This window comes from Buteo buteo, chromosome 12, assembly GCF_964188355.1.
Source record: "Buteo buteo chromosome 12, bButBut1.hap1.1, whole genome shotgun sequence".
Lineage (NCBI taxonomy): Eukaryota > Metazoa > Chordata > Aves > Accipitriformes > Accipitridae > Buteo > Buteo buteo.
Window position 1 is genome coordinate 36,910,972 of NC_134182.1, and position 27,427 is coordinate 36,938,398.

Below are 27,427 nucleotides of genomic sequence, written 5' to 3' on the forward strand. Positions count from 1 at the left end.
AACCTATTTTAGGCCTCTGAGGATTATTTTCCTCTGGATCATCAAGGAATGCTGGCATGTAGTTATTAAGCTCTGACTGCAGACAATGAACGAGGTACCTGGAAGGGAAGGGGAAAAAAACCAAAACCAAAAACAAACAACAAAAAAAGAAATTTTAAAATCCTGTATGTGTTCATTATGAATGCTTCTAAAGAAAAGAGAACTATCAAATTACAAGATTCCTGAAATCGCAGTGTTATGTATGTGACTACAGGGAACCAAATAATACTTTTTAAAAGGCCAGAGAGACCAGTTCTCCTGTACCTTTCGTAGAAATGTTGAAAAAAGAATTAGGTTATCAGGGAACGGAGCCACTTAAATGCAGTATCACTACCACACTTGTAAGCAAAGGTCATATGGTACATAAAGAGATGCTGTCAGGCCAAACTTTGGTTCTGTAAGACTGCAAAAACAATTTTTTCCAAACAGAAATACACTTTTCTCTGTTTTAAAATCTACGAAGAGTAGTATTAAAAAAGATTTTCCTATTCTGAGCCAATGCACAAGATCCTGAAATGGCCCTAGTGTTTTATGTAAACAATTTTTTGATTCTTGTATTTCTCTTACCTTTAACTACTGTGAAACGAAAAGCTTGTTTTATTATTCTTTCTCTTCTAATTATTAAACAATTTCTTTAACACTGATTTTGATAATTCACTTATATATTTTCTGTTAAGAACTGAAACTAAAAGGAAATCAAATTGAAATCACATATAAAAGGAAAATATTTCATGGCTTTCTACAACTCCCCTTTCTGTTTCACTGGTAACATTTTTAATGAAATACCCTCAATTGCTAGAAAACAAAAGCCATGGTAATTTCAACCAATTCTGGTGTATGCCAGTTGTTACCATCAAATAACAATTTCACAGCAGACTTGTTTCTTTTCATGCTCCTGTTGTGCTTTTTTTATTTGCCTTCTAAATATATATTCCACAGTTCTCCAAAAGTTTAATACATCCATTTGGAATCTGCCATGTTACAGTGTACTTAGGGGAGAATTCACACACAGCTAAAATTCAGAAATACCCTTTCACATTCAGCCTTCTCATCATGTACAGGGAAAAATACAGTGCCATTCCTTTCTAGCCACAGCAATATTATGTCTTCCAATGACTATTTAGCAAATTGAAGTAGCAGAGTTGTTTCAAGACACCAATCCAAAACACTGACCTGTGGCAAAAAGGCATAGCTTCATTAACAGTTAGTAATTTAGAGGTGCTACAAAAATTGAAAGACATTTGTCAAAATAGCTACTTGCTATACCCTATTTGCCCATAATTCACCAACAGGAAAAAAAAAAAAAAAAATAATCCATGGGAGTACATACAAGGTGGTTTGGTGCATCTCTTATACCTTTCAAAAGTTCAGAAAGCAATTATAAGGTTTCACATTCTACATTCACATACTACATACTGCTCTTTAGAGCAATACAGCTCCCCTTAAAGCTAAACAGTTAAACCACGGTTAGGTCTCCCAATCCTGTCACAGTATAGAAAGATTATATTCTGTGCTATTACAGAAGTATGAAAAGGCTGTATTTAAAATAGACATCCTACAAGTGGGGAAAGGGTGGGTGTAAGTCACCCAAGGTACACTGTTCGTTAAATTTTTCTTTTAATCAGTATTGTAATTGCCTGAGCTGATGAGCATAGGTTGATTTTACCCCAAGCCAAAACCTCTCTTTAGTTTTTTAAGAAAAAACTGAAAAACCCCCACCGTGCAAATTGCTGTTTATGTGAATTATGAAAGTAGATAATTAAAAGCCCTTAAAGAGCGCAAGGTTCAATACTTTAGAGATCCATAAATATTGAAGCCTATGTATTTATATATTAACAGCAAAAACAACCTTTCCTCATATCGCCATAAAAACCTTAAATTAAGAAAAAGCAATCAACACAAAATAAATTTAAATAACATTTCCCTAAAATTTTCATTGACAGCCTCAACTATTGCAAGAACAGCTAACAGATGAAACTCCTTGCACAGCCCAGTGATCCATATTCATAAAACAAAGTATCTGTCTAAAGAAGTAAGGCTAGCCTCTCTAGTCCTCCTCTCAGATATTTAACAATACACAAAAGACATTATTGCTATACCTAAAATTTAGCAAAAACGTAAAGTTATTCTCAAACCCATAGATACATAGAATATGTTAAGCGCAACAGAAGTTTGATGGCCTTACTTGAATGCCATTTGAACCAGGTGTGCCAAAACGTCTTGTGCATCCACAGTAATTCGGCTAAGATCTCTGTCTTGCTTTATGAAATTCAGTAACTCAGATGCATTTGCCATCCAAAAGGCAAGTGCCCCAGCAATATTCTTCTGTTTCTGTAAGCAGAAAGAAGGAAGAAATAATACAGGGAAATAGTCTTCTGATAAAGCACAGCAGCTTAAAAAAGCTCCAAAAGATAGACCAGTACCTTTTCCCATTTCACCAAACATATCTCAGATACCAGATATTTGCAAAATGTTTATATGTAAAATTGTAATTGCTGTAACTGGTAAGTTCAATTTTAACACTTTCACTGAACATATGAAATTCTGTTAAAATTGCCAATAGCCATATCAATAAAGCCACGGCACAAGTTTCTAGTTATGTAGCGCTAAGAGCTTAGCGGAATGCAGTATCTGGTAATCTGTGCACTTTTAAGCGCATATTCACTACTGCCCACTGCCACTCTGATACTGCACTCACTGGCTTTGATACCAGGTGATTCAGTATCAAGTACTGATCTATCTCACCATCTCCCGACCACAAATGCCAGGCCAGGCAACCTCAGATGAAATCCAAAGAATAGGAACCACAAACAACAAAAAAAGAAAATAAAGGGAAGAAAAAGAACTTTGGTCATTTCATATCCACATTGAAGTGCGTTAAGCAGAAATTATGGAATGCCGTAAAAGTTGCAAAGTCAAAAAAGGATTTTAGTACTGCATGTTCCAGTTGCTGAATGAGTGTTATGAACTGTTTAAGTCCAGCTGTTTGAGTATTGTATTTTGATATGGAAGCAGCATGAGAAACTGAGCTAAGCCAACATAGCTAGGATCAGTTCCCAGCAATATATCCTACCTGATCAACCTGGTCTACCTCCTGGAGAAAAACGGACGAAGGAAATCAAACAGAATAGAAGAAAGAAACTTGTGAACAATCATGATAGCTTTAGAAATCAAACACTAAATATGAAGGCACAACACTTACGTTCACAGTTATACACAGATGCATTAATCAGTAGCTACGATGCAACTGAGCCCCTCTTAAAAAAATGAATTATTTTAATAGGACTAGTAGCACAACAGTGAAGAACTGAAGTGCCCACATGTCACAATTAATTCAAGGAATGCCCTATACTAGTTGACATCCCAGACCAGTTGGTTATTCCATGCTCAGTGCACCACAGAAACCCCACAGAACTTTTTGCAGGCAACGGGGTAAGTAGCCATCCAAGTAACAGATCCAGGGAGCTATTTGCCCACACTGCTGCAATGAAGAAAATGTACAAACAAAGGGGGACAGAAAATCCCCATCAGGAAAACAAAACAAAACAAAACAAAAAACCCAAACAAAAACCACACAAACAAAAACAAACAAAAAACATAAAACACCTAGGACAGATTTAATACATGGCTTTTCAATTAAAGGGAAAAAAAAAAAAAGACTGTTTTAAACAACAAAAGAGTCTAATGAAATACCACACTAAGCTTCTTAAATGCTGGTACGGATAAGCTACACTAAGTTAAGCAAACAACAACAAAAAAAACCCCACCAGGTATGTTTGTCTGATTATTTAAAACTGAGCTCTTACTTAATTCTTTATGGCTTTCTATTCAGACCACTCTCCCCCACCTGCAACACAATGAGCTTAGACACAAAAGTTTGAGGTGTCATTTGCTGTTACTACTATAGTTGGAGCTCAAAATACCAAATTACTACTGCTTTTTTGTTTCTTCCCCCTTTCCAACCAAGGCATTCTGAACTGACTGAAGATGTGTTGGCACAGAACAAAAGGAGATGCTCCTTCTACAAACAAATGTTCAAATTTGCAGAGGATCAGAAATACCACAGAATGAATTGGGGGAAAAGAAAAAAAACCCAAAACCAATGAAAAAACACACACACACACACCCCAGATTAAAAAATTGGCTTTTTTTAATATGAATTAAGTTTCTATTCCTAGATTTTTATTGAAAGCACTGAGCCCTCTCATAGATCTCTCTGATTTTATCCCTATCTCATATGAAGTTTTTTATAATATTTGCAGACACTAATGCAAAGGCTACAGAAACTCACAGACTTGAGTTTGTTAGTAAGTACTACTTAAGTAACTTCAGAAAGCTATCAAGTCTCCTTATGATCTAGGCAGGCAAAATTAGGATCTAAACAATTTATTTTACTCCCACAGTACAGCACAAGACCTTGTGCACCCTCTACTGTTTTGGGTGCCTCTCTCCCCTTGCCTCCCATCTGTCTTATCCGTCCTTCACACCCTCAGATGCCTTTCAGCACAGGCAGGCTTTACAGTTGAGACATACAAAAAAAGCTATTGTGATACAGCCACTTATTACATGGTAATTTAACTGTGACAGCCATCAATATAACCACTCATTCTACAGCTTAGATGAAGTAATTTGACTTGGCTTAGCTAGTACTGTTTATACTCCACTAAGACAGGTAGAAGCTAATGACATTTTCCTGGTCAAGCTTTAGAATCAATGCATTTCTTTGTCTCCAGCCCATTAACCTTCAAAATCACTGAAGTTCTACTCTTTCATCACATTTGTCATTTTCCCCCTTTCCTCCAGCTTCTTCAGCTTGACATTTGAAAGAACCTCCTCCGAATTTTCTTCAACCTCCAACTCTCTTCAGTTTATTTCTTGCAACTAGATAACACCTTCTACAAACCACAAATGCAGCTACCACTTCCTTGTTGATGTCTTCCTTTAATTTTAGGTTGGAGATCAGATTGCAACTATAGAATTGCAAGGCTGTAGAAATAGCCTTTCACAAAGGACAGTCCAGACAAACACTCGGTTTTAACAGTTTTGCAATACTATTAGCAGGATTATATAAAATACACTTGCTTGCAACTACCACAAGGTCAGACTTAATTTGGGAAGCCCTTCTCAGTGCTGTAAATGAGTGTTTTCAGAGGATAATCTATTTTCTAGCTTTGATTTGTTTTCTCATCAAACAGATGTTTGAGTCCACCTCTCCAGTATCTTCTAGCAGCTACATGGTTATCTATTTTAGTTCAACACAAAGAATGCAGAACTTTATCTTTGCTTTCCCACTGTACCCATCCTTGTCACCCCAAGTCTTTTTGGGGCCACTGTTACTCATTTACATTAGTTGTATAAACCAGTGTCTTTCTTTGATTCAGCCCTGTAACTTCCAGATTATATTTGAAGCCTACCCTTTCACTGTTTGCTTTCCATTCTCCCAACTAAATTGCTTATGTTCAGGCTCTTTGCATGTCATGTTCTCCACTACTGCCAGAGTATCCCCCCTGAATTTAACAAATTCACTCTTCCACAGCCGGATTTATATTTTTTTGTAGGAGAACCTTGAACGTTTAACTTTTGATACCATTTCAATTTTATCAAATATCCATTTACCACAGCATCAAGACTCAAAGCAATGTGCTAGTTCTTCACTTCAGAGTTAAACCACCTTTCAACCTCTCATCAGTTTCAGAATGTACATGAAAAGCTAGTTTGTTTTCTTACTGTCAAGTGTCTTCAACACTGGCATTTTCTCCCATTCTTTCTTGTGAAAGGTGGGAGCCCGCTGTGTTTACAGAGCTGTCCAATTACAACATTCTCCCTGCTGAAAACACCACTAAATCCTTCCAAAACCTGAACAGTTTTGGTTTACTGTGACACTCATGCCACTCTCTTGTTTACTTTCCTCTTTTCCCTTAATCAACCTGTTGTGTAACACTTGCATCATAAATTCTCTAAAGCAGAACTGATGCATTTGTTAGACTTGTACAGTGCCTAGTGCAGCAGGGTCCTTGCTCTATACAGGCTACTATGGCAGTACTTTTTGCAACAAACTTAGGCGTTTTAATAAATATAGAAATATATTTCCATTTTTCCTCTGAGAAAAACCTACACACAAAAGGAGTTACAACAATTAATTAGTTAGTGAGGATACCTGAACTAGCACTCCTTTTTCAGGAAATGACCATTACATTTTATCAACAGTTACACAATGCAAGGTACTGTCAAATCTCACAGACAATCCAGTGGATCTTATCCTGCATTCCTACACAAAACAGAACTCCCCCTGTGTTTCTGTAGAAGTCTTGCACGTGTAATAGCAATAGCATCAGACTACATAGAAGATGTCGGAACATTTGAGAAATTAAATTTCTCTTTATAAAGCAATTGTGTCAGCTTGGTTCAAAAAGTCCAGTTTTATTACTGTTTTTGTAGTTACAGAAGTTGTAAAAGTAACAGGATCAAAATTTAAAAGTCATGTTTCTTTTTAATATGTTCACTTCAAGCATCAATCAGTGCAAACTGCTATCTACACAATATTCTTTAATAAGCACATCCATCTTGTTTTACAAGAGCTCAAGGCCAGAAATGCTCACAAAGATCTTACCTTCTAGAGAAGAGAAGAGTAACTTCTTGTCAGAGAACATATCTTCAGAGCAACAGCCCCTCCCTAACCTCCCACACTGCTCAGGAGAGAGTTTCTTACCACTGACATTACTCATTGAGACAAAAGCAAACCTTCACATGGGCCATCAATACAGGTATTAGCATTTAACCAACTAAGAAAAAGACTAAGAAGGTTACTAGATAATCTACAACACATATTTAATTCCCTTGACATGTTTTTGCAGAGAAACTCACCTGTATCACTCCTTCCATCATGTTCACCATCTTGTTGACTATTGCAATGACTTTGTGAGTACGCTCAGCAGGAGTGATGTCAGGTCTGTACTGGCTTGACAATACATACCGACATGTCATATACAAAACATAGGTAGGTGACAGCTTAAAATGAACTGTTGAGCTATTTGTGTAATTTATAATGGCAGATAAGAAGGCATCTTCAGCTGTAGAAAAAGACAAAAAAACCCAACATGTCATAAAGCCAAAGACAGAAAGAAAATGAAATAAAACAATATCATAACTTGGAGCATAGAGGATTTCTTTTTAGAGCAAGAGCATGGGAGAGGGAAGCAACTTACAGGAATTTGAACTCTAAATTGTCTATTATGTACTACAGTTGCTTAGGCACACTAACAACACACTTCCATATGAAGCTAGAAAATCTGATCATCGGGGAACAGTTCTGTACTATTTCCTACCTCTTTGCTGAAAATTTGCATCTTCAAGGGAACAGGAAAATGCAAGGCTTCCCCTGTCCATTCTAATCCTACAAAGCTCCCTTATTATAGGGAATTTTATACTAATAAAAATCTGTCTTTGCTTGATCAAAATCTATTTAGTTTCAAACATCTGAAGTCTGGACAATCTCTGGTATGATATTTTTCTACCAGATCTGAGATATTCAAAACCTGGGGACCAAGAAAACAAAAAAACGAAATTCTAAATGAAAATGTAAACTTAATCAGATACTACATAAAAAGGATTTTGACCAAGATGCAATCTATTATCCAAGGCATGGAGAACTGTATAGAAGAGAATTAATTCAATGTACTGTTGAGGAGGTGGGATTAACGATTTTTTGACAGTTAAATTTGAGTATCTAAAGATAAAGAGTTGAAATGCCATTAGAATTATATGTGCAGGAACCTGCCTCAATACCTGAAGTGTCTGTTCAGCCTCCCCAACAAAATAAACTATATTGCTGGATTAGCTAACATCTGTTCAGTCAATATTCTTGTCAGTGTTTACGTAAGTTACCCTTAAGTTTTCAAACTGACTGAAATATTACACTATAGAAAAATGTGTCAGCAGGTTAGTGTTATAACTTCACAATTTACTCACAGCTTTCCCTGAATTCAATACTGGCAGGTAGTATCAGTTCTGGTCCATGGGTATCCTGAGGTCTAAAGAAAGAAGACAAAAATTTAAACAAGCAATCCACACAGGTGGTATTAATTCCACTGTAAAATGACAGATTTCTGCAAATACACTGGTTCCAAATGCTGACACAATATCCTTCCCCAAAATGATCCTTTTTTTACCTTTCCTCTAGAATCATTAAGCTGTATCTGCCCACAACGCAACAGCTCAAAATACAGAGTTAAACTGTGGAGTCTGTGATATTAATGAACATCATCTTCTGTGCTGTATGGCAGACTGACGGGATCAGTTTGCCACCTGCCATTGACAGGACTCAAGTAACAAATTATTCATGGACACATGACAGAAAGTGAATGAAGCTTCATCTGAAACATCAGCTCAGTTACAACAAGTGTACTTTGCTATCTTTAATGCCCTCAAAACTGATGAGAACTTGGTCGACTTATTTGTCCTTTCTTCTGATAAGGAGGAAAAGGAGGTAAAAATCTAGCCCCTACCCTCACCTGGCTGTTGCTATGCTATGTTAAGAAACAGCAGTCATTCCATGAGCCCCAGAACTACATCCTCACTTAAAACCGACTGCAGTGCTCTTTCTTATCAGTACCTATCAGAGAATTCACAGAGAAGAAAAACGAACAGAAAATTGATTTTTCTGGTGTCTGCAAAAGGTTAAGCATGTATTTCATTCCTCCCTTAAGCAAAAGCATTAACTGAGCTGTTCTCTGTAGTTAGGCACCTATTTTTAGGGAATTTGTAAAAGCTTAACATCTGCATGCAACAGACATTTTTAACCACATGTAACACAACAGGTAGCTTTCTACTTTCCTCAGCAGCTTTGATAAAGAAAGGAATGTAACATGATTATATTAAGCCTCATTCTTGTGAGAAATATTAGTTATGTGACAAGGCAGAGATAGGACACTAAAGGCCTTTATTTTGGGTTTGGTAGGGGGTGGTTTTTTGTTTTTAAACTTGCAAAAACTTAAACCAACAGATAACATAGTTATGCCATCTAGATAATGCTTTATTATAAAAAGTGCTCAGCAAAACAAAGTTCTGGGGAGCTGAAAGTTAAGGAACAGCAGACACAGCAGTGTAAGAGGTACATAAATTTCTGACAGTTCAGTTACATTTCAAACATGACAGCACACCCTCTTTATGAAAAGTGCTCAGCTGGTGTGTAAATATTAGCATTTCCTCTGGTTTTACTGCTATAGACTTAAGATGAACTGATTTCTCACTATCTCCACGCTGTCCAAGGTGCATCATCTTCACTGAGAACTTAACGACTTCTGCAGAAAAATAACTAATACTCACACAGCATTATCAAAATAGAACTATAGTGATAACTGCAGAAAAATTTCTAATCTGTCATTATAGGAATGGTAATAAGACTAAGAAATATTTCAACAAACTGGCTGGTAAACCACTGACAGATTTCAGCTGATTATTTACTTCCCTTCCTTTAGAACAAAAGGATAGTGATCCTTTTCAGCACAAAGGAAGGAACAGGATTCTCCATCTTCCCTCCAACGGGAGAGAAAGTGGTACATGAGATGAGAACTGATATGGATTAGTGCAAGATTGCTTACAGAATTTCAGAAATTGGCTTCAAGAGAGAAATGAATATGAAATAGGAAGAGGAAAGACTTCTTTAAAAAAAGTTAATTTAGTTTTACCTGTAAACTAGTTCTCTAGGAACAGATGCAGGAGGTCAATTATTTTAGCTACCTTAGTATGAGTTTCTTTCAACTAATGTACCATTTTCTGCCTTCCCTAAGCACATACAAAAGAAATACTCTCTAATTAAGCTTTGCAAACTGGAAATTTAAGTTAAAATAACTCTCTGTGCTTCTGATATGATAGCAGCTAGCTAATCTGCTTTGTTACTGGATACATTTTAAGTATATATTGTCTTTGTGCTATTGCTTTTATACAAAAATCCTCTCTCTGTGGTGATGAGATTCTCTGAGCTAAACCAGTCTGAAAGTCTGGTTAGGATATGTGTAGCAAGGCCATAAAATATTGATTAGAGGTTGCCTCCTCTCACGAAGTATCATGTCAGGTAATATTACACTTCAAAATTGCATTAAAAATGATACATTCTCTAGATATTTCTGTATTGTCCTAGATTAACTGTCTGTGATAAACTGCATAAAAAAATAAAATATACTCTGTCCTTGTGAGGTTGTTTTAGCCAGCATACTAGCTACATATAAATTTTGTAAGGCATGTTAAAATTAGGTATTCGGTAAGTGTCTGCATTCCATTAACATCGCTTATATATCACTAGTCTCATTTCCAACCAAATGCATTTTTAAGAACTCCTGAAGGGTATCCAACGCAAAAAATGATCTTTTTTTCTTTTTTATTATATGCTTGCTCACGCTAATTGAAGTCAGTTATCTAACAAGGATGTATGACCATAATCCTTAACTAAATAGTCATTATCTTTTATTTCACAGAATCACATTTCAGTCAGAGCAACCAGACGCAATAGGTAAAATGGAGCTATGCTCTCAAGATTTCAATTATTTTTTTCCTAGAGACAAAAAAATAAGGCAGCCGAGTTCTAATCTTTGGTCTTCAACCCATTCAGTGACTGATGGGAAGAAAGTCTTATTTGCCTTATTGTTCACCTTTGAACAGCCATGATGAACAGACACAAAAAGAACAGACAAGGACACTTAGAACAGCGGTGGACTAGTTGTAGAGCAACAAGAACCTGGAAGTGCTCAGTGAAGATTTTTTGGTTCTTCGAACTAACACAGCAGTTACTTCACCCCATGATTACTGTCCTTACAGTTCACAAAATGAGACCAGAGTATCCCAGAGGAAGCCCAACAGAAGATTCACAAAATACATCCACAAAGGGTATAAAAATTTCACAAAGTTTTGTTGATCTTTCATAAAAGAGGAAAATTACAGGTAAAATATTAGTAATTCAACAAGAAGGAGTTAAATCTTCAGCAAACTTAATAAAAACAGTTCTGAAAAAGACACTCAAGATGCCCAGGCATCTAAAAGATATCCCTGCAACAAAACACGAGAACATTAGGAATTCAGTTCAGGTGGAAGCACAATTTTCTGCTGTGCTGCTTTCAGATAGGATGGAGTTAATTTTCTTCCTAGTAACTGGTACAGGGTGTTTTGGATTTAGTATGAGAATAATGTTGATAACACACTGACGTTTTAGTTGTTGCTAAGTAGCACTTATCCAAAGTTAAAGATTTTTCAGTTTCCCATGCTCTGGCAGCAAGCATGTGTACAAGGAGCTGGGAGGGAGCATGGCCAGGACAGCTGACCTGAACTAGCCAAAGGGATATTCCATACCATAGAACGTCATGCTCAGTATATAAACTGGGGGGAGTTGGCTGGGAGGGGCTGATCACTGCTTGGGCATCGGTCAGCACATGGTGAGCAATTGCATTGTGCATCACTTGTCTTTTCTTGGGTCTAGTTTCTCTCTGTTATATTCCTTTTCATTACAATTATCATTATTGTCATTATTATACTTTAGTTATTAAACCGTTCTCATCTAAACCCAAGAGTTTTACTTCTTTTTTTTTTTCAATTCTTCTCCCCATCCCACTGGGAGGGGGAGGAGGAGTGATTGAGTGGCGGCATGGTGCCTAGTTGCCGGTTGGGGTTAAACCACGACATCTGCCCTTTTTTTCCCCTTTTTTCTTTTTTCAACCACTCACATCTCTGAACTCTGTTTTCCATCTAGCGAATAATAAATCCACCTAAAGGTACTAGAAGATTTACAGCTTGAATCACTACACTTTTTAACCTGCAGCACATTTACCTTAGGTTGCATCCATTTATGATAGCAGTTAATCTAAATTTAAAAGTTGATTTATGTAGACAACAATACCATCTTGTATTTTCCTTAAGATTTGAAAAAAATCATTTTCACAGAATCGATGAGGTGTGAAGGGACCTCTGGAGATCATCTGGTCCAACTTCCCTGCTCAAAGCAGGGTCAACTAGAGCAAATTGCTCACAACCTTGTCCAGTCAGGTTTTGAGTATCTTCAAGGACAGAGACTCCACACCCTCTCTGGGCAATCTGTTCCAGTATTCAATCACTTTCACAGTAAAAGAAGTTCCTCCCCTCAGGTATTTATATACGTTGATAAGACCTGCCCTGGGCCTTCACTTATCAAGGCTATGTAATTCCAACTCTAGGTACCCAGTCATTCTTCTCCTATGTTCTTTTTATCAGAACTGATTGGACTCCAGAGAAAAAACAATCACACAGAAGCCTAAGTTGAAAGAGACCTCTAGAGATCACGTGCTCCAAATTTCTGTTCAAAGGAGGGCTTTATCCAGGGTTATCCAGAGCCTTGTCAAGCAGAACCTTGAAAATTTCCTGTGAGGAAGATTCTACCAGTTCTCTGGGCAACATATCCCAATATTCACTTCATCCCAGAGTGAAGAGTGTTCCCTGATGCTCCCTACAACCAGACAATTTTCCCCCAAAGCAACTTCTGCTCATTGCCTCTTCACCAGTCAATTATGATGACAGCACCTCCATCTTCTCTGTAACTACCCTTCTAGGTATTGGAAGACTGCAGTTAGATCCACCCTGAGCCACCTTCCCTCTAGACTGAAAAAACACTATCCTTTTGACCTTTCTTCATACACTGAGTCCTTTAATCCTCCAATCATCTTGGTGGAGATGTCCCTTCGCAGGACCGTTGCCACTTTTCCAATCTCTCTTGAACTGGGGGCACCAAAACTGGACGCAGTGTACCAGCTGTGGCCTAACAAGAGCCAAGTAAAGGGGGATAATCTTAACCTTAACCTGCTGGCTGTGTTCTTGCTGATACAGCTCAGGAGACAGATTGCCTTCACTGCTGCAAGGATACACTGCTGACTCATGTTTAGCTTGTTGTATACCAGGACCCCAGGTTCTTTTCAGTAAAGCTACAATCCAGTCAGACTTCAGCCTACATCTCTCTTGGCATTTTCTACCTCATGTCCAGGGCATCACATTTACTTTTCTTAAACTTCATGCAATTCCTGTTGCATAGGTGGCTCTTCTTTGTGGCTTATTTGCTGTCCTCCAAGTTTGGTATTACCCATAAACCTGGTGATGATGATTCAATCCTGTCACCCAGTGAGTTTACACAGTTACTGAGTAGTATCAGATCCAATACTGACCTTGAGAAACTCCTGCAGCTCCTGTCCAGCTGCAAAGTTCAGCTTTGAGCCATTAACCACCTTTCAGCCTGGCAGTTTAGCCCGTTTTCCACCCATCTTGCAGTCCACTGATCCAGACCATATCTTTTCAACAAGGATCTTCTGGGAGATTGTGACAATGCCTTGCTAGAATCACATAGATGATATGATGCCCAGAGCTCTCCCCTCATTAACTATGCAAGCCGTTCCATCACAGAAGCTAGTCAAGGTTGGTCAAGCATGATTTATCCTTAGTAAATTCACGCTGTCTTTTCTTAACCACTTTTTTGTCCTTTGTGTGCCTTGAAATAGCTTCTACGAGGACTTATTCTACAATTTTCCCAGGGCCTGAATTAATAATGACTGCTCAGTATTTTCTGGATCTTCCACTATCTTTTCTGTAGATGGGTATAATATTTGCCCTTTTCCAGCCATTCAGTACTGCTGATCTCCACGACCTTCCAAAGACGAGACAGTGGCTGACATCATTGCAAAACCAACTCCCAGCATGGATGCACCCCATCAGGTGTCCTCTATTTATGATGGAAAATAGAGACAATTTTTGAAGCAATGCTAATATTAAAAGACATTGTCTAACTGGGAGTTGAGTCCTTTTGGATGGGTGCAAACTGAATTCGAACAAGGTATTATGAATACATGGAGACTGATTAGCAAGAAAATGGCATACGATTTGAAGTCAGTGTTTTCCACTATGGTTTTTGGAAACAAACTGAATATGCAGGTTATGAAAACTGTCATTCTGTACCTGAAAAAAGTCTCATGAGCAAAACAGGCTAGCAATTATCTACTTATTAACAGCCACTATATCATAAAAGCAAAAATCAAGAAGGAGGTTTTATATGTATTTATAAGTTACATAACTTTACAAGACAAGCATTCAGAGGTAGCTAAAATTCTTGCTCACAAGACTTGCCAACAACACTACTGTAGAAATAGGAATGACTTGGTTATTTTCCTCTCCAGAGTAAATCACATCATCTTGCCACTGACAAATGAAAACTTCCAATAATTGTACTTCTGTTATTAAAGACATTTCATACGACATGCCTAACCACAAATCAACAATGGTATGATATGACTATCAGCTTGGCTTTACAAAAAGAGAACTACAAATAACAGAATATTGAAGCAAAGGAATTTTTTTTTTTTTTTTTTTAAGTATTCTGAAGTTTTTTGCTTTGGTTGTTAATCCTGGGTTTTATTTGGAGTGGTATCTCAAAGGAAATCTCATTTTCCATAGGGAAAATCAGGTAGCTTAAAATATTTTAACATACTGCTTGATCTATCTGAAAAATGTATCCAGTTTTTTCCATTATAAGAAGTAATGGATTACACATTTCCTACCTGCTTTCCTGTCTGCGGTAATCTTGCTGCTGTTCTATTCTAATCATCGGCTTCACCATTCCTCGTTCGGCTGTGCTGGATGCTGATGATGTCCTGTCACCATCAAGCCTGCTGGTGCTCTAATTCAAAACAGCGGGACAGGTGCTTAGCATGCAAACACTGGATTAGCCAGTATTTGTGCTTGGCACTATTAAAATGAAGTGTCAATGTGAGGCTTGAAAAGAGATGGGAAAACAGAAGAGAAGAGTACAGCAGAGAATCCAGCAGCTCAGCAGGTGTTTTCACCCCAGCAAAGCATCAAAGAGCACACTTGCAATTCAAAAGCCAACAATGGCCAGCTAGGAGCAGCTATTTGTTAATGCATTGCAAGAACATATAATGAAAATCTCAAATGTCTTTATTGAAAAGTTGCATAGTTATCATTACAAAGTAAGAATGAGTTGTTAATGAAAACTTTAGCTAAGCGACACAGTTAAACACGTTAACAGATCTAAAACTGACTATGCTCCCCTGCCCTGCTTCTGCCATAGCTCCAAGTGCTTCCATTATTGATCCATGCCATACTTTATCCTGTTCTTAAGGAAAGTCTGATCTGCTAGACAATACATAATTTTCCAAGACAAGAAATGGCAATTCAAACTGCAATTTTTTATGTACAATTTCGTTTGTTTTCTTTCAGGTGTCACAAGTTCCTTAATAGGAAGCTTTTAATTTATGATTTCCAATTACATGAAACCCTATCAGGAAGGGGAAAAACATGCTGCTTTAAGCAGCAAAATATATAGTAATTATTTTTCTGTATAAACAGTTGAAAACAAAACATCAGTAAAATATGAAGTGTTTCCACATTTCCTAATAAATTTCTCAGACTAAATAATTTGCTTTGACACAAGAAAACCTACCAAAAAGTGCATCTCGGAAAAAGAGTTTGAACAAAATAGTTTTTTCAGTACTGATGTGCCAATCCATGAACTACTTTTCATCACCAGGCCTCAGAGAACTTTCATTATTGTTACCTCTTTTCCAAATAGAAAAAGCAAACTCATAAGAGCAACTGTTAGAAAACAAGTGATTCACCACTGAGCTAACAAGATGTCATGCACATTCTCAAATGGTACAACTCAAAAAAAAAAAAAATCTCCCAAGCTTCCCTAGGTCCACTAACAGTATTTTTCTAATGAGTCTGAAAAGAATATGAGGTATGCTATATAATAATGTTGGAAACTCCAATTCTGAGCAATTTTAAGGCATTTTAATAGTTTACAAAGTTTGGGTTTGTTTTTTTTTCCCTTTCAAAATGCCACGAAATAAATTCCTATCAAAGGTAAAGAATGCATCCAAGATAAAAGAAAGCACTGTCACAAGCAAAGCTACAAAGAGAAAAACTGAATCAGAAGTCTGTGGCAAGAAAAAAAGAATTAAAACTAACAAATATATTCAAAAGCTATCAGAATATTATTAATGTCTACACTGCCACACCAATATCACTAAATTTCTTTACAAGTACTTCAATTTGATAATAGTAGTAATAAAACATAAAAGGAAATGCATTTCTGAGAGGACTACTACATTTCATACTGCTGAAATAATTCATTCTCTCATTTCATCTGAGGCATGTGATCACAGCACCAAGAAAGGCATTAACCATTGTGTTATTTTACTCTGTCTGTTTGGACACACAGTTTGGAAAATGCAACACTGGCACAGAATTTATTAACAGAAAGACAGTGCAGAAAACAAGCAAGAAAAGATTATCACCTCATAAAATGTTTATGACTGCAGAGGCAGTTTGTTTAGTCAATGTTTGTACACTAGCTCTATTGAAGTCAGAAGTCACATCCATTAAATTTTAAAAGCCTAGTTAAACACCCTTTCACATTTTATACAAAACATTTGTTTACCCTACCACAGATGACGATAGCCATATGCTACTTAAGATAATGATGTATAATTTCTAATAGGAATCTCTACCTGCATGTAATCTGCCTTCAATAGGTCAGTTTGGGGAGAAACTGGTCTAGGCTTGAGGAATTTCCCTAAAAGAAGCTACTATTATTGGCATGGAATACATGTCAAATGCTAATACAAACTTAAACAAAACAGTTTTGTGGAAAAACAAAACAAAACAAAAACCACCAAAAAAACCCATGCTGCACATGATACCCAAGCTCACCCACAAAAGGAAATGGCTGGGGAGAATGATGAACTGGCCGCACTTTACCAAATACTACTGATGTTATAATTTTGACCTAACTTACACATCTTCCTTTATTTTTTATTGATAATTTAGTCATAACATAATACCTTGCTTGCCGGTAATGCTGTTCCACTGTGAACATCACCCTCCAGATCAAATGTGGTTTCCTGTACAGCTCTAAAAACAAGGTAACATTTCAAGTACTTTTTAGAAATTATATTGTTAAATATTTAACAAACAAGGAACAGAGTAGCTAAAATAAGTGAATTAAAATTCAAGAGGTATACCATGATTCCAGTTGATATCCATGTTTTAAAAGGGGTTATCAATTCTTTATAGAAAAACACTACAAATATTTATACAGATAGTTTCCTTTGGGAAAACAGATTCTTAGTTATATTTTTTCCCAATCAAGCAAGAAAATATAAATATGCATGAACATAAATAATGTAAATATAAAACCACATAAAAATACATTCAAGGTATTGTATTCACTGTAGTAGACTTGCTACAATTTTTTGCTCAGCTCTTCAGTACTAAATGTACAACAATCTTGATAATGTAAATCATTCATAAATCATAGTAATACATTTTATTATCTGGTTATTCTAAAGATTTAAAAAAAAAAACTTTGATTGTTCCAGCTGCAATAGCCCTTTGCCAGAGATTTTGCTGTCCAGGTAAAGCTCTGCAGTAGTGCAGTGCTTTGCAGTTGATTATGTGAACCTGCAAGAGCATTTGATTATTGATCTGCAGGCTAGATGTAGAATGAACTCAAGATTTAAGCAGTAATATTATATGACAGCTAAATGGCTGGAGGTCTTCCTGCAGACAGATCCTACAACAAGCACACAGTGTACTACCACATTAAAATAAAGTGGAGAAAAAATAATAATGGTTAAAGTATGCATCTGTATTAACTCAGCAGAAAGACCCTCTTTTCCTAGGTATCCTTCACTCCTCTCCAAGCCGCTTTGTTTCTTTTCCAAACCACAGTATACTATAGTAGTAGCCTCATTTGGACCCAGAGAGGATGGAAGATATGATGGGGATTTTCCCCATGCTATACAGTCCAATTTTAAGGTTGTTTCTCCTGAACATTTCTATAGCCACTGAACAGAATACCTGAGCCCCTACAAGTCACTATATCTATAATCAGTATTTTTATTAGGCACCTATCAAAAATATGAATATACAGAGAAACAAACAGGGTGGACTTCTGGACTGTTAGTCCTTGCAATACAAACCAGAAGATAAGTAATCACACTGTAAAAAGTGGTTACTATATTGAGACATTTAGTTCCCTATCTTGACAGTATCATTTCATGACTACCCTACCTAATTTCCAAATCCTTCTAGTGCAATTTTAAAAGTTACTACCTGAGAAAAAACAAAAACCAGGCTCTCTGAAAACATTCAGTGAATTCTTTACTTTTCCTGGAGGTTGGATGACCTTTGAAATACATTAAAATACGGCGTTCCACTGTTTTTAACACAAAAGTGAGCATCAGGAAAACTTGTCTGAATACTTCATAATGAAAAAGACACTTGCTAATCCTAAAAAAAATCACAAGGTGGAGCTCAAGTATTAAAACAGTTATATACTTAACACTTAAAAGCAGCTACTTGGAACTCATTTAAAGTCACACTCTAGTCACAGGCTGTTTATAATGCGCTCATTCTCTATTTTTTCCAAAGGCTCCCCCCTTCACCTCAGTGGGAAGAAAATGAATTTTACTCACCCAGTTTTGTGTCTTGGACCTTTGACCATAAGACTTGCATCAATAGGTCTTTTGGGAATAATATGGTCCTGAGTGGGATCCACAAACTTAAATACATGAGATGACCCAAACTGAACCTTCATTCCACTTTGCAGCATAGTGGTTTCTGAAATACGCTGACCTTCCACGTAGGTTTCGGCATCAATGCTTCTCGGGGTTACAGTAACAACTCCGTCCATATTAGTGAGGTCACAATGATGAGGCTGAATTCCTGGACCAAATAACTGGAAATAGAATTAATCAACATGGAATAACCTAAATTATACAGCAGCAGAAATTAAAACAGAAAGATTGAGCTGCAGCTTATCCTATTTACAGACTAGTAACTTTGCTTTCTTATGAATTTAACACAGATGAGTGGTGCTAAAAATCAGTTGAGTTTCACTTCAATTTTCCTTGCAACAGAGATAATAAAACACACATTTAACTAATACGTGCAGCAGAAATCCCTTAATGAAAAGTTTTTCACTTTTTTGGTCATATGCTGTTCAGAACTGTTTTCTTCCACTTGCTGTTTTGATGGGAAATCTCACAATGCAAGTATTTACAAGTCAACTGCTGCACTGACGTGGACCCAGGGTGCTGTAAGAGACTCCCTGGCATGAACTTCATACAACTACGCTTGTTTTATACATTTAAGAAATATTACCTCACTCAAAGGGGTTGAGACTAGGACTTGAAAGCCATTAAGCAGTTGTGATAACACCGATAAATACCATTTGATCCAGCGATGAAAAAGAATACCCCACTTTAAATAATGAAACCCTTACTTTCCTCATAAAGCAAGAGAGAGAAAGTAAAATGAATCAGAGAGTTACGACCATTAACATGAAATTGCAGCAACATTTTACCCTTCTAGCTTTGAAGGGTATTCACAGAACATTTTACTAGTTTCCACAATTACACTTAACTGACCAGAGATCAGATCAGTTCTGTCACCCGAGTCTGCTTTTTTTCCATACCTGAATGGAATTGTCATCAAATTTTTCGGTTCCAACTTCAGTGACACTTAATTGTAGACGATAGAGCTTTGGCTTATCTCTGGAGTCAGAACCATCTGTACAGCAAGTGACAAGTGTTAATTTGCAAGTTATTAAAGTTCAAATACACTACTATTGCAACCCTACACTATTGCAATTTAGTTCAGAGTAGAGGTGTTTACCTAAAAAGTAACTGAGTGACATTCTTTTAAGATTTGTTGGGAACTCAGTTGTTCATCGTCATGTAAAACCACTGAAAGTAGACAGAGCCCACTCAGAGTGGCTGTTTTCTACAAGTGCAAAGAGCAAAGTAATCAAGAACTACTATTCTGAACATACTTCGAAGAACTTTCTCTGTTTCCTTAGTACTTTAAACAATACATGTTTTGTTAATCTCTAAGATTTTATATGGGTTTATCAATACGGGTTTAAAAGATTTAGAAAATAAGATATCTGCAGATCTCTATAGTAATATTATTTATTGATCTTACTAGGAGTACACATTATCAGCAATATCTACTGACAGACGGCCAACACACCAAACTTTCCCATTCATCAGATACTCAAATAGGGCCATATTAAAAGAGAATGTTACAAAGTGTTTACCTATGACAGCTTTAGTCTTGATATACAGGACTGCAGCACTTCTGGCCTTATCTTTATAGTCCCATTGACCTGTATTTTCATCTCGCAGAAAATGAGGTCAACGAAAGTTCATCTTCCTCCTCCCCCGCAAAGAACATTGTCCAAATAGAATAAAATTTCAGAAGGTACACCAGATGCAGCACAGGGTTTAGCTGCTGCCTTCACAGGCTAACATAGATGGATTTTGGCATACATATAAGTCTTCCCTGCTTCCCAGAAAATACCACAACTCTAAATACTATCAGATACTAAACTAATACTGCCACTTCTGACTTCTCTCCAATTTCTTCTCCAAAGGGAAGATGAAAAAAAAGGGCGGCTGCAAGACAAAGAATGTCTTACCTGTGGACATGAACAATGATTTCAAGTCATCCCGAAAAAGCATTAGAGAATATTACTAAAGCCATGGCACATACAGTGATATTGCCTTCAGTAGGACTTTAGTCATCTTTGAATTTTAAATGAAAGTCAATATATAAACAGAACCTCCATAAATCTAACTGTAATCACCCAGCATTATTACAAGGAAGTTAAAAATTAAAATCAGAATGCAAGCCATTTAACCATAAAATTTCACTTAGTGCATGAAGTCCTCTACAGTCCTTCAATGAACATTATCTAAAGGAATTGAAAGTCAACAGCACAGAGAAAATTTAACCTTTAAGAACTATACACTGATTAAAAGCAGAGGATAGAAAGAAAGGAAGGCAACAGTACAAAAGAACAGAAAAAACACAGTGAATGGAGGGGGAAAGAAGCTGGGTATCAATGAAGAATGATACCAACAGAATTTTACATGTTTCTGACATAGGAAAAAAAATAATAGATGCTTCTAGTACTAAGCTTCTCCTGGAGGTGTTGTGATGTTATTGGGACATAAAGACATCAGGCAGAGACAGTCCATAGACTAGTACTACAAATACCAAAGTTAAGTGCTGATACTATAGTAATAACCAGTTATTGAATATATTTAGAATCACTATTGTAATAGTAGCAGGTCATCCATCACAAAAGAAGTATTAAACGTAAGAGCACTCAGTCCTCTCGACATTTTTCAGGTACAGGGATAAGCCTTTTATTAAATCCCAATATTTGACTCAATAAAGACATACAATATCATTGTACACTAAAAAAAGTAATGCTAATATACTATCTTCAGCAATTTAAACTGTGTGCAGTTTTTAATACTTAATGATACTAATCAGAAATTACAGAGCTGTATCTTCAATGTCACCAAATGCAGACATGTAATACACTACCAAATACATCTGGCTGCTTATCCCCAATTCTCTGAATTGTTATTACGTCTCCCCACAACTTACACATCAAAACTTAGAGTAGCTCCTTCATTTATTTATTTATGAATCCAAAAGCCAAACATTTCCTCCTCCTATCCACATCCCAGTTTGCTAAAACTGGCACCCAAAAGATACCAGATTCCGTTTGGAGGCAAGGACCCTTCTTCAACATGCAGAAATACTGGAATTTCAAAAGTCAGTGGCACAGAAGTCAGGGTTAGTTATTTAGGGCTTTTGTTCTTAATTTCTTCTGGCACTTTCTCCTAAGCCCTTTTTATACAGGTTAGAGAACAGGCTTTACAGTCTAGTGATTTCACCTTTATACTAAATATATGCCCCACCCCCACGGTATTTTTTCATTTTTGTCATCTTAAGAAGAAAAAAAACCCCAAACTTAAAAAAATTCCTACATATTTCTGAAATATTCTGTAAAATACATAATAAAATATTATCTTTTTCACGTGTTTATTTAAGATAACTTCAGAATCTTATTCCTGAGTTCAGCACTTGTGAATAATCAATCAATACAGAGTTCCTGCTAATAAACGTTTACCTCAAACCACTGTATATCCTCAATATAGGTGCATGTCACATAAAATGTGCTTTCACATAAGAAATGTATTTTAGTATCACAGTGTTTCTGCTGAGGCAAATTAAGACTGTTTCGTTTCTCTGGAGTGTCTAATATAACAAGAAAAAAAACCTTACTTTAAAACCACAGCACTAGATACAAACTTTTTTTTTTTCTTCCCAGGAAAATGAGAAAAATTCAAGGAGTTACCGAAAGTCATTTGGAACACACACATAATCACCCACCAGTAAAAACCCATTTCTACAGTAAAAGGTATCTTAATCTTGAAGAGAATTACTACAAATTCTAAAAAGGATGAAAGGCCTTTTTGTTCTAGGGGAGGGATGCAGGAGGGAAGGAAGGTTGCATTATACTACAGTCTTGTATTTCCTGTTTTTCAACAGCTGGAAGCTCGCCTAAATGTTGTTTGGAATGCATTCTTCAACTCACTGCAGCAGGATACAGATTCTGCCCTACCTATGGCAAAGTCCCTGCTCCCCAAACCGTGACAGTCCAAGAAGGCTGTTCTTAGCTTCTAAGGACCAAACTTTAAAGACGTCTGATGGTTCCGAAAGGCAGTACATACGATCTAAGTCATACGAGTTAAGGTCCAGAATTTGCGGGGGATGGAATAATACACCTGGGGTTTTTATCTGACACAACAATAATTTTCTTTTCATTCAGAAATTTGAAAGATCGAAGTTCTCAGAACGGTGGGCATTAATAAACAACGCAGAAGCAGCAGGAAGAGGCATAAGGAAAATGTATGAATTCTATACAAACTTGTTCATTTTATATGTGTGCATAAGTAACACATGGCATGGAATAAAGATGGCCTGTATTCTATTTATGGCACCCATGACTGAATAACATTAGCAGAGCTAAATAGGTACAGAAAACGTCTTTTTGGGTTTTTCTTTTTTTTTGGGGGGGGGGGGGGGGGGGGCTAGGTTTAAGCCTAGAAAATTGAATTGGAATATGCCTCCCAGATATGCCTCCAAGACACAAGCTGAAGAAGCAAGAACTATGATTCAAGAGACCAAGTCAGCCACTACTGCATACATTAAACTTAATTATCTAACTGAAAAAGCTCTTCCCAGTGACATCATATGAGGGTTCGAATAAACTTGGTACAGTTTGCATTTGAAATAACTTTCATGAGTTATTTTCCTCCATGACAGAAGTACACATATGAAGATACATAAACGCCTGTGTATACTGCCTATCACAGATTGAAACCTTGTATTTCAAGAGGTAACCCTCAATCAGAAAGCAGACCTTATCACCAAAGACCAGGCAGGAAACAGTGTTTTTCAAAAACACTAAAGCATGTAAATGTACAGTAAAAACCGCTATAAAACACAGAGTGTGAAGCAAAAAGATGCACAGTATATTACTATAGTGACCTATAGTCACTAGTGAAATTGTTTACGTAAAATCTGTGAAAACTTTGGCTTTCTCTCAGTTTCCATGCTAAGGATGCAATGTAAATAGATTTCATGACTGGGTTTATGCAGTTACGAGTCAACATTCACACTTCAAATACCAGTGTGTGCTGTGTAGTGAACAGAAGTGAACAATCACTGTAAGCACATCAACTTAGTGATTCATAATGCAAATGTACATTTTTCATCAACAGAAAGAGATAAGACAGGCTCTCTTCATAGACATATATTTTAAATGCATTACTTCACCACTAAAAGGTAAACTCTACACCACTTTGGAGATGGTAATTTTAAATTGATTTCGCTAATCCAGTGCTTGAAACAATGCTGGGAAATAGTATTGACTTAAAACCAGAAGATCAGATCATAGAAAACAAGTAAGCCCAAAGTTGAACAAAAACATCCACACAAGGAACTGCACCTATTGACTTAAAAATCAGTTAAATCCACATTTGAAAAGCATCACATTTCCTGCACAAGTTCCTGAGTGCTAAGAATTTAGTCAGCAAGAAGTTTAAGAGATTGGTGGGGGAGATTTGAAATGTCAAATTCAGGAGATAATTCTGCTATTAAATTTCAGACAAGATGTGCTCTTTCAGCAGAAAGAGCCAATAGCAAACATTTTTGGTAAAGGAAGATTCAGTGAGGAATGTAACAAACAACAAAGCTCCTTCAAACTAACACGTAAAAGTGTTACCACATACCATACTGCAGTTCTGTTCTCAGAAGGAAGGTTGGCCGGGCAAACCACCCTGGTCAAGGCTTTCAAGCTTCTCCAACCTCCTGCAATTCTTCTTTCCGAGTTGTTATACCTGCATGTTCTCAGCATCTCCCATTGCTATCAATTCTAAAGCTCAGGGTTGCTTTTTTTGTGATGAGGCAGGAAGAGAAGGCTTAAGGTTTTGCCTTTTTTTTTTTTAATGCTTTTAATTTTTATTTCAGGCTTGTATGATAAATCTCAGAGGCTCACATCCTAAAAAAATGGCTTTTTGTCACTTTTCCCAGCCTTTAAGTATTATGATTGAACAACTGAAGTTAGTAACATCCCTGAACTCATCAGCAACCATATTTACAGATAACATAGACAGCATCAGCTATTTAAAGTGCTGCCATATCTCACTTCAGCCTATCCAGTCTATTCCTATTACTATCAGATTCACCTCAGTTTATTGGTTTGTTTACGTGACTTGGAAGACAGAGACAATTGCTGACTGCCACATTTACAGCCACAAGCTACTGAAGTGCATCCTCTACCATACTGTGCAGAATCTGATCTTCAGTCTATAAAAGTCATACAACCAGCAACATCAGCAGCTGTGGAGAAGCAGAAAAACAGGACATACTTCCAGTAGTAAACTTACTGAATTTGTGCAATTGCACAGGGCATGAAACCGAAGTCTGCCAGGTTCTTCTGCAAGAATATAAACAGCCAGTGTTTTGACAGAAGGACATTTCTACTGGAGTTACTTCTGTAAGTATAAGTATCCCAAAATGCATTGTGAAAAAGACCTCTTTTTCACACTTGTGAGAAAGATTTAAGAATTTAAGATTTTAATTTTTTTTCCAGTGAGATGCAACCAAATTTCAAGCTTTCTACCCAATGGTCAGGTGTACCTGTGGAACTCGTCTACGCTTATTAGTTCAGCACACTCTACAGAACTTTTTCTGCTTTCTGGAATAATGACATTAATGAAATGGAAGTCTGAATACATCAGAGGTGAGCACTGGAGGCTTAAGTTTGAACAGAGTTCTTTAAACCCCAGTGTTGTACTCCACAGCCATGAAAGGGTGAGCAACACCGACAGACATATAGTATTTTCATAGCAGTCTAGAAAATAAAACGAGGAAACGGACACTAACAAACTAAGAAAAGGAAAAGGTATTTTGGTAGATATTTAATGATGAAGAAGAAAGTGGCTTTCTATTCTTGTCTATTTGGCGAAACCAGGATGTATCTGCACATTACTCTAAACTTTAAGGAGAATCAAAAGATCCATAATATTTGTAGGTTAGGTTATCAATTTCAAATGCTACAGATAAAACTGAACAAGACATTACTGTCTAACGTGGCTAAATCTCTTTGATGTATACCGTTAATGTTAGACAACACTACAAGCCAGGCAGTAGAAATACCAAAGGATGCTATGGGCCACCACAGAGCAGAAAGTCAGGTCACTTTACCAGTGGTCCAAATACTATTTCACATAAAAATCATCACAGATTTAATCTACTGCATGAATGCCATCAAACACTGACAAGCACAATTAACTTCCATGCCATTTACCCAATTTGCTTTTAACTATGAATTCTGCAAGCAGATGGATCAAAGAACGTTTTTCTTTCTACCACAATACTGCTTGTAAACCTCCCTATGAAATTTAGTTGTTAGCTGGAAGGTTGAACTCTTTTAGGTGGTAGCACATTCATGATCTTTGTTCACAGATAGAATAATTAAATGGCAGCTGACAAGACAGATGATTACTTCACAGAATCAGTCCCTTGGAAAAAAGTAAGATAACCAAGATAGCCTTTCATTTGTCAACAAGAAACAAAAGATTTACAGCCAGTCATGTTTTTAGTGACTAATGAGAGAACAGTATTAAATATAGCGTTACCTTCATAAGCGTGATAGTTGTAGTAGGCAAAGTGATTCCTTCTCCCTGGGGTTAGAAACACATGCAGAGGACCCAGGTGAAGGCAGCACCAGCAGGACAGATACCATGCAGAACATGCGGAAGAGGGCAGGAAAAGAAAAAGACAGGAAAGGGTGAAACTGTAGCCAGACAACACTTACTCAATTTCTAAGGATGAAGTGCATTAAACTCTTTCAACTTTAGAAACTGCATAAAGACATCAGTACTACAAAGCTACTGAATGGAACAATCCTTATTGTTTAGAAAAGCGACAACAAGCTGTTAGAAGAAAAACATGAACAATAGGTCAGTCCCACAGGCAACGTGCAAAGGCTTAGTACACAGCTTTGCCACCTGTGGCATTTCAGATTGTTTTTCCTCTCTCAGTTAATGGATGTCTTGCTCCACTGCCCAAGCACAAAGTTTTAATACTAAAGCAACTAGACTCCACCAAGAGTAGGAGTTTAGAGCACAAGAAAAGAAAGTACCATTAAAACAACCTGAAATATTAATAGGCAAATCAAACCTCAGCATATAGAACACAATGTAAAATACACTTAATATATTATGTGTACTGCTAATTTCATCTGGGTTTTTTTTGTTTTGTTCTTTTTAAAATCCACACTATTTGACTATGAATTTAAACTTTTGTTTACAGTTCTGGTCAAAGTTTTCAGCACCAATTTCCAACTTTGCTTCCCAAAAGGTAAACAACCACACTTCAAATTGTAAATCACTTGTCTGGATACCTGAATGTACCCAAGTTACACTCAGTAGGAAAAAGAGCTGCAAATATGAAGACAATAGAAAATCAGAGTAGAAGCTGTATGTGTTTTATCAGTTGTTGTGCTATAAACAATCAAGCTCCCCTGGCTGTTCCTAGATCATAAAGTTAATTGTAAATTACAATGTAGCCCAGACAGTTGCAATGATGCCAAAATAAAACCCAGCCTTGCTAGTCTGTTTGAAGGTTCCATACAGGCTGAAAGAAGTTTAGCAAATAAGTTCGATTTAAAAATTCATGTTCTTGTCCTTGTAAAAATGTATTTTTCATGTATGGCACTGTCAAATATATCTTACTCAGCATGCTACAGTATACTTCTAAATGTAAACCAAAACAGATTTAAGCAGTGCTTTTCTGGTTCCCCCTCCAAGTCACAAGATGACATGTTAAACCATTTTACTTATTACCAAGTTTTAAACCCCAAAATCCAAAGGAAGACTGAATGATTTTTTTGGTTTTGAAACAAAACTTCATTCTTGAAACCATGCTAGTAGAG

General features: G+C 36.7%; 1 protein-coding gene across 26 annotated transcripts in view; it reads right to left on the reverse strand.

Annotated features, from left to right (window-relative positions):
* AFDN (afadin, adherens junction formation factor) overlaps positions 1–27,427 on the reverse strand; it is a 133,266-nt gene that overhangs the window by 55,371 nt on the left and 50,468 nt on the right. For 13 of the 26 annotated variants that reach the window (XR_012652539.1, XM_075043359.1, XM_075043361.1 and 10 more), the window contains exons 9-18: positions 26,130–26,174; positions 19,538–19,632; positions 18,537–18,799; positions 16,902–16,971; positions 14,598–14,716; positions 8,008–8,069; positions 6,904–7,109; positions 3,113–3,133; positions 2,225–2,370; positions 4–98 (exon numbers count right to left, since the gene is read on the reverse strand). Coding sequence is in view for 25 of the 26 variants with exons in the window: in XM_075043359.1 (XP_074899460.1) it covers positions 4–98; positions 2,225–2,370; positions 3,113–3,133; positions 6,904–7,109; positions 8,008–8,069; positions 14,598–14,716; positions 16,902–16,971; positions 18,537–18,799; positions 19,538–19,632; positions 26,130–26,174 (1,122 nt within the window). In the remaining variant the exon portion in view is untranslated. The remainder of the gene's footprint in view (positions 1–3; positions 99–2,224; positions 2,371–3,112; positions 3,134–6,903; positions 7,110–8,007; positions 8,070–14,597; positions 14,717–16,901; positions 16,972–18,536; positions 18,800–19,537; positions 19,633–26,129; positions 26,175–27,427) is intronic. The other 13 variants (XM_075043377.1, XM_075043369.1, XM_075043363.1 and 10 more) reach the window with 3 other exon arrangements.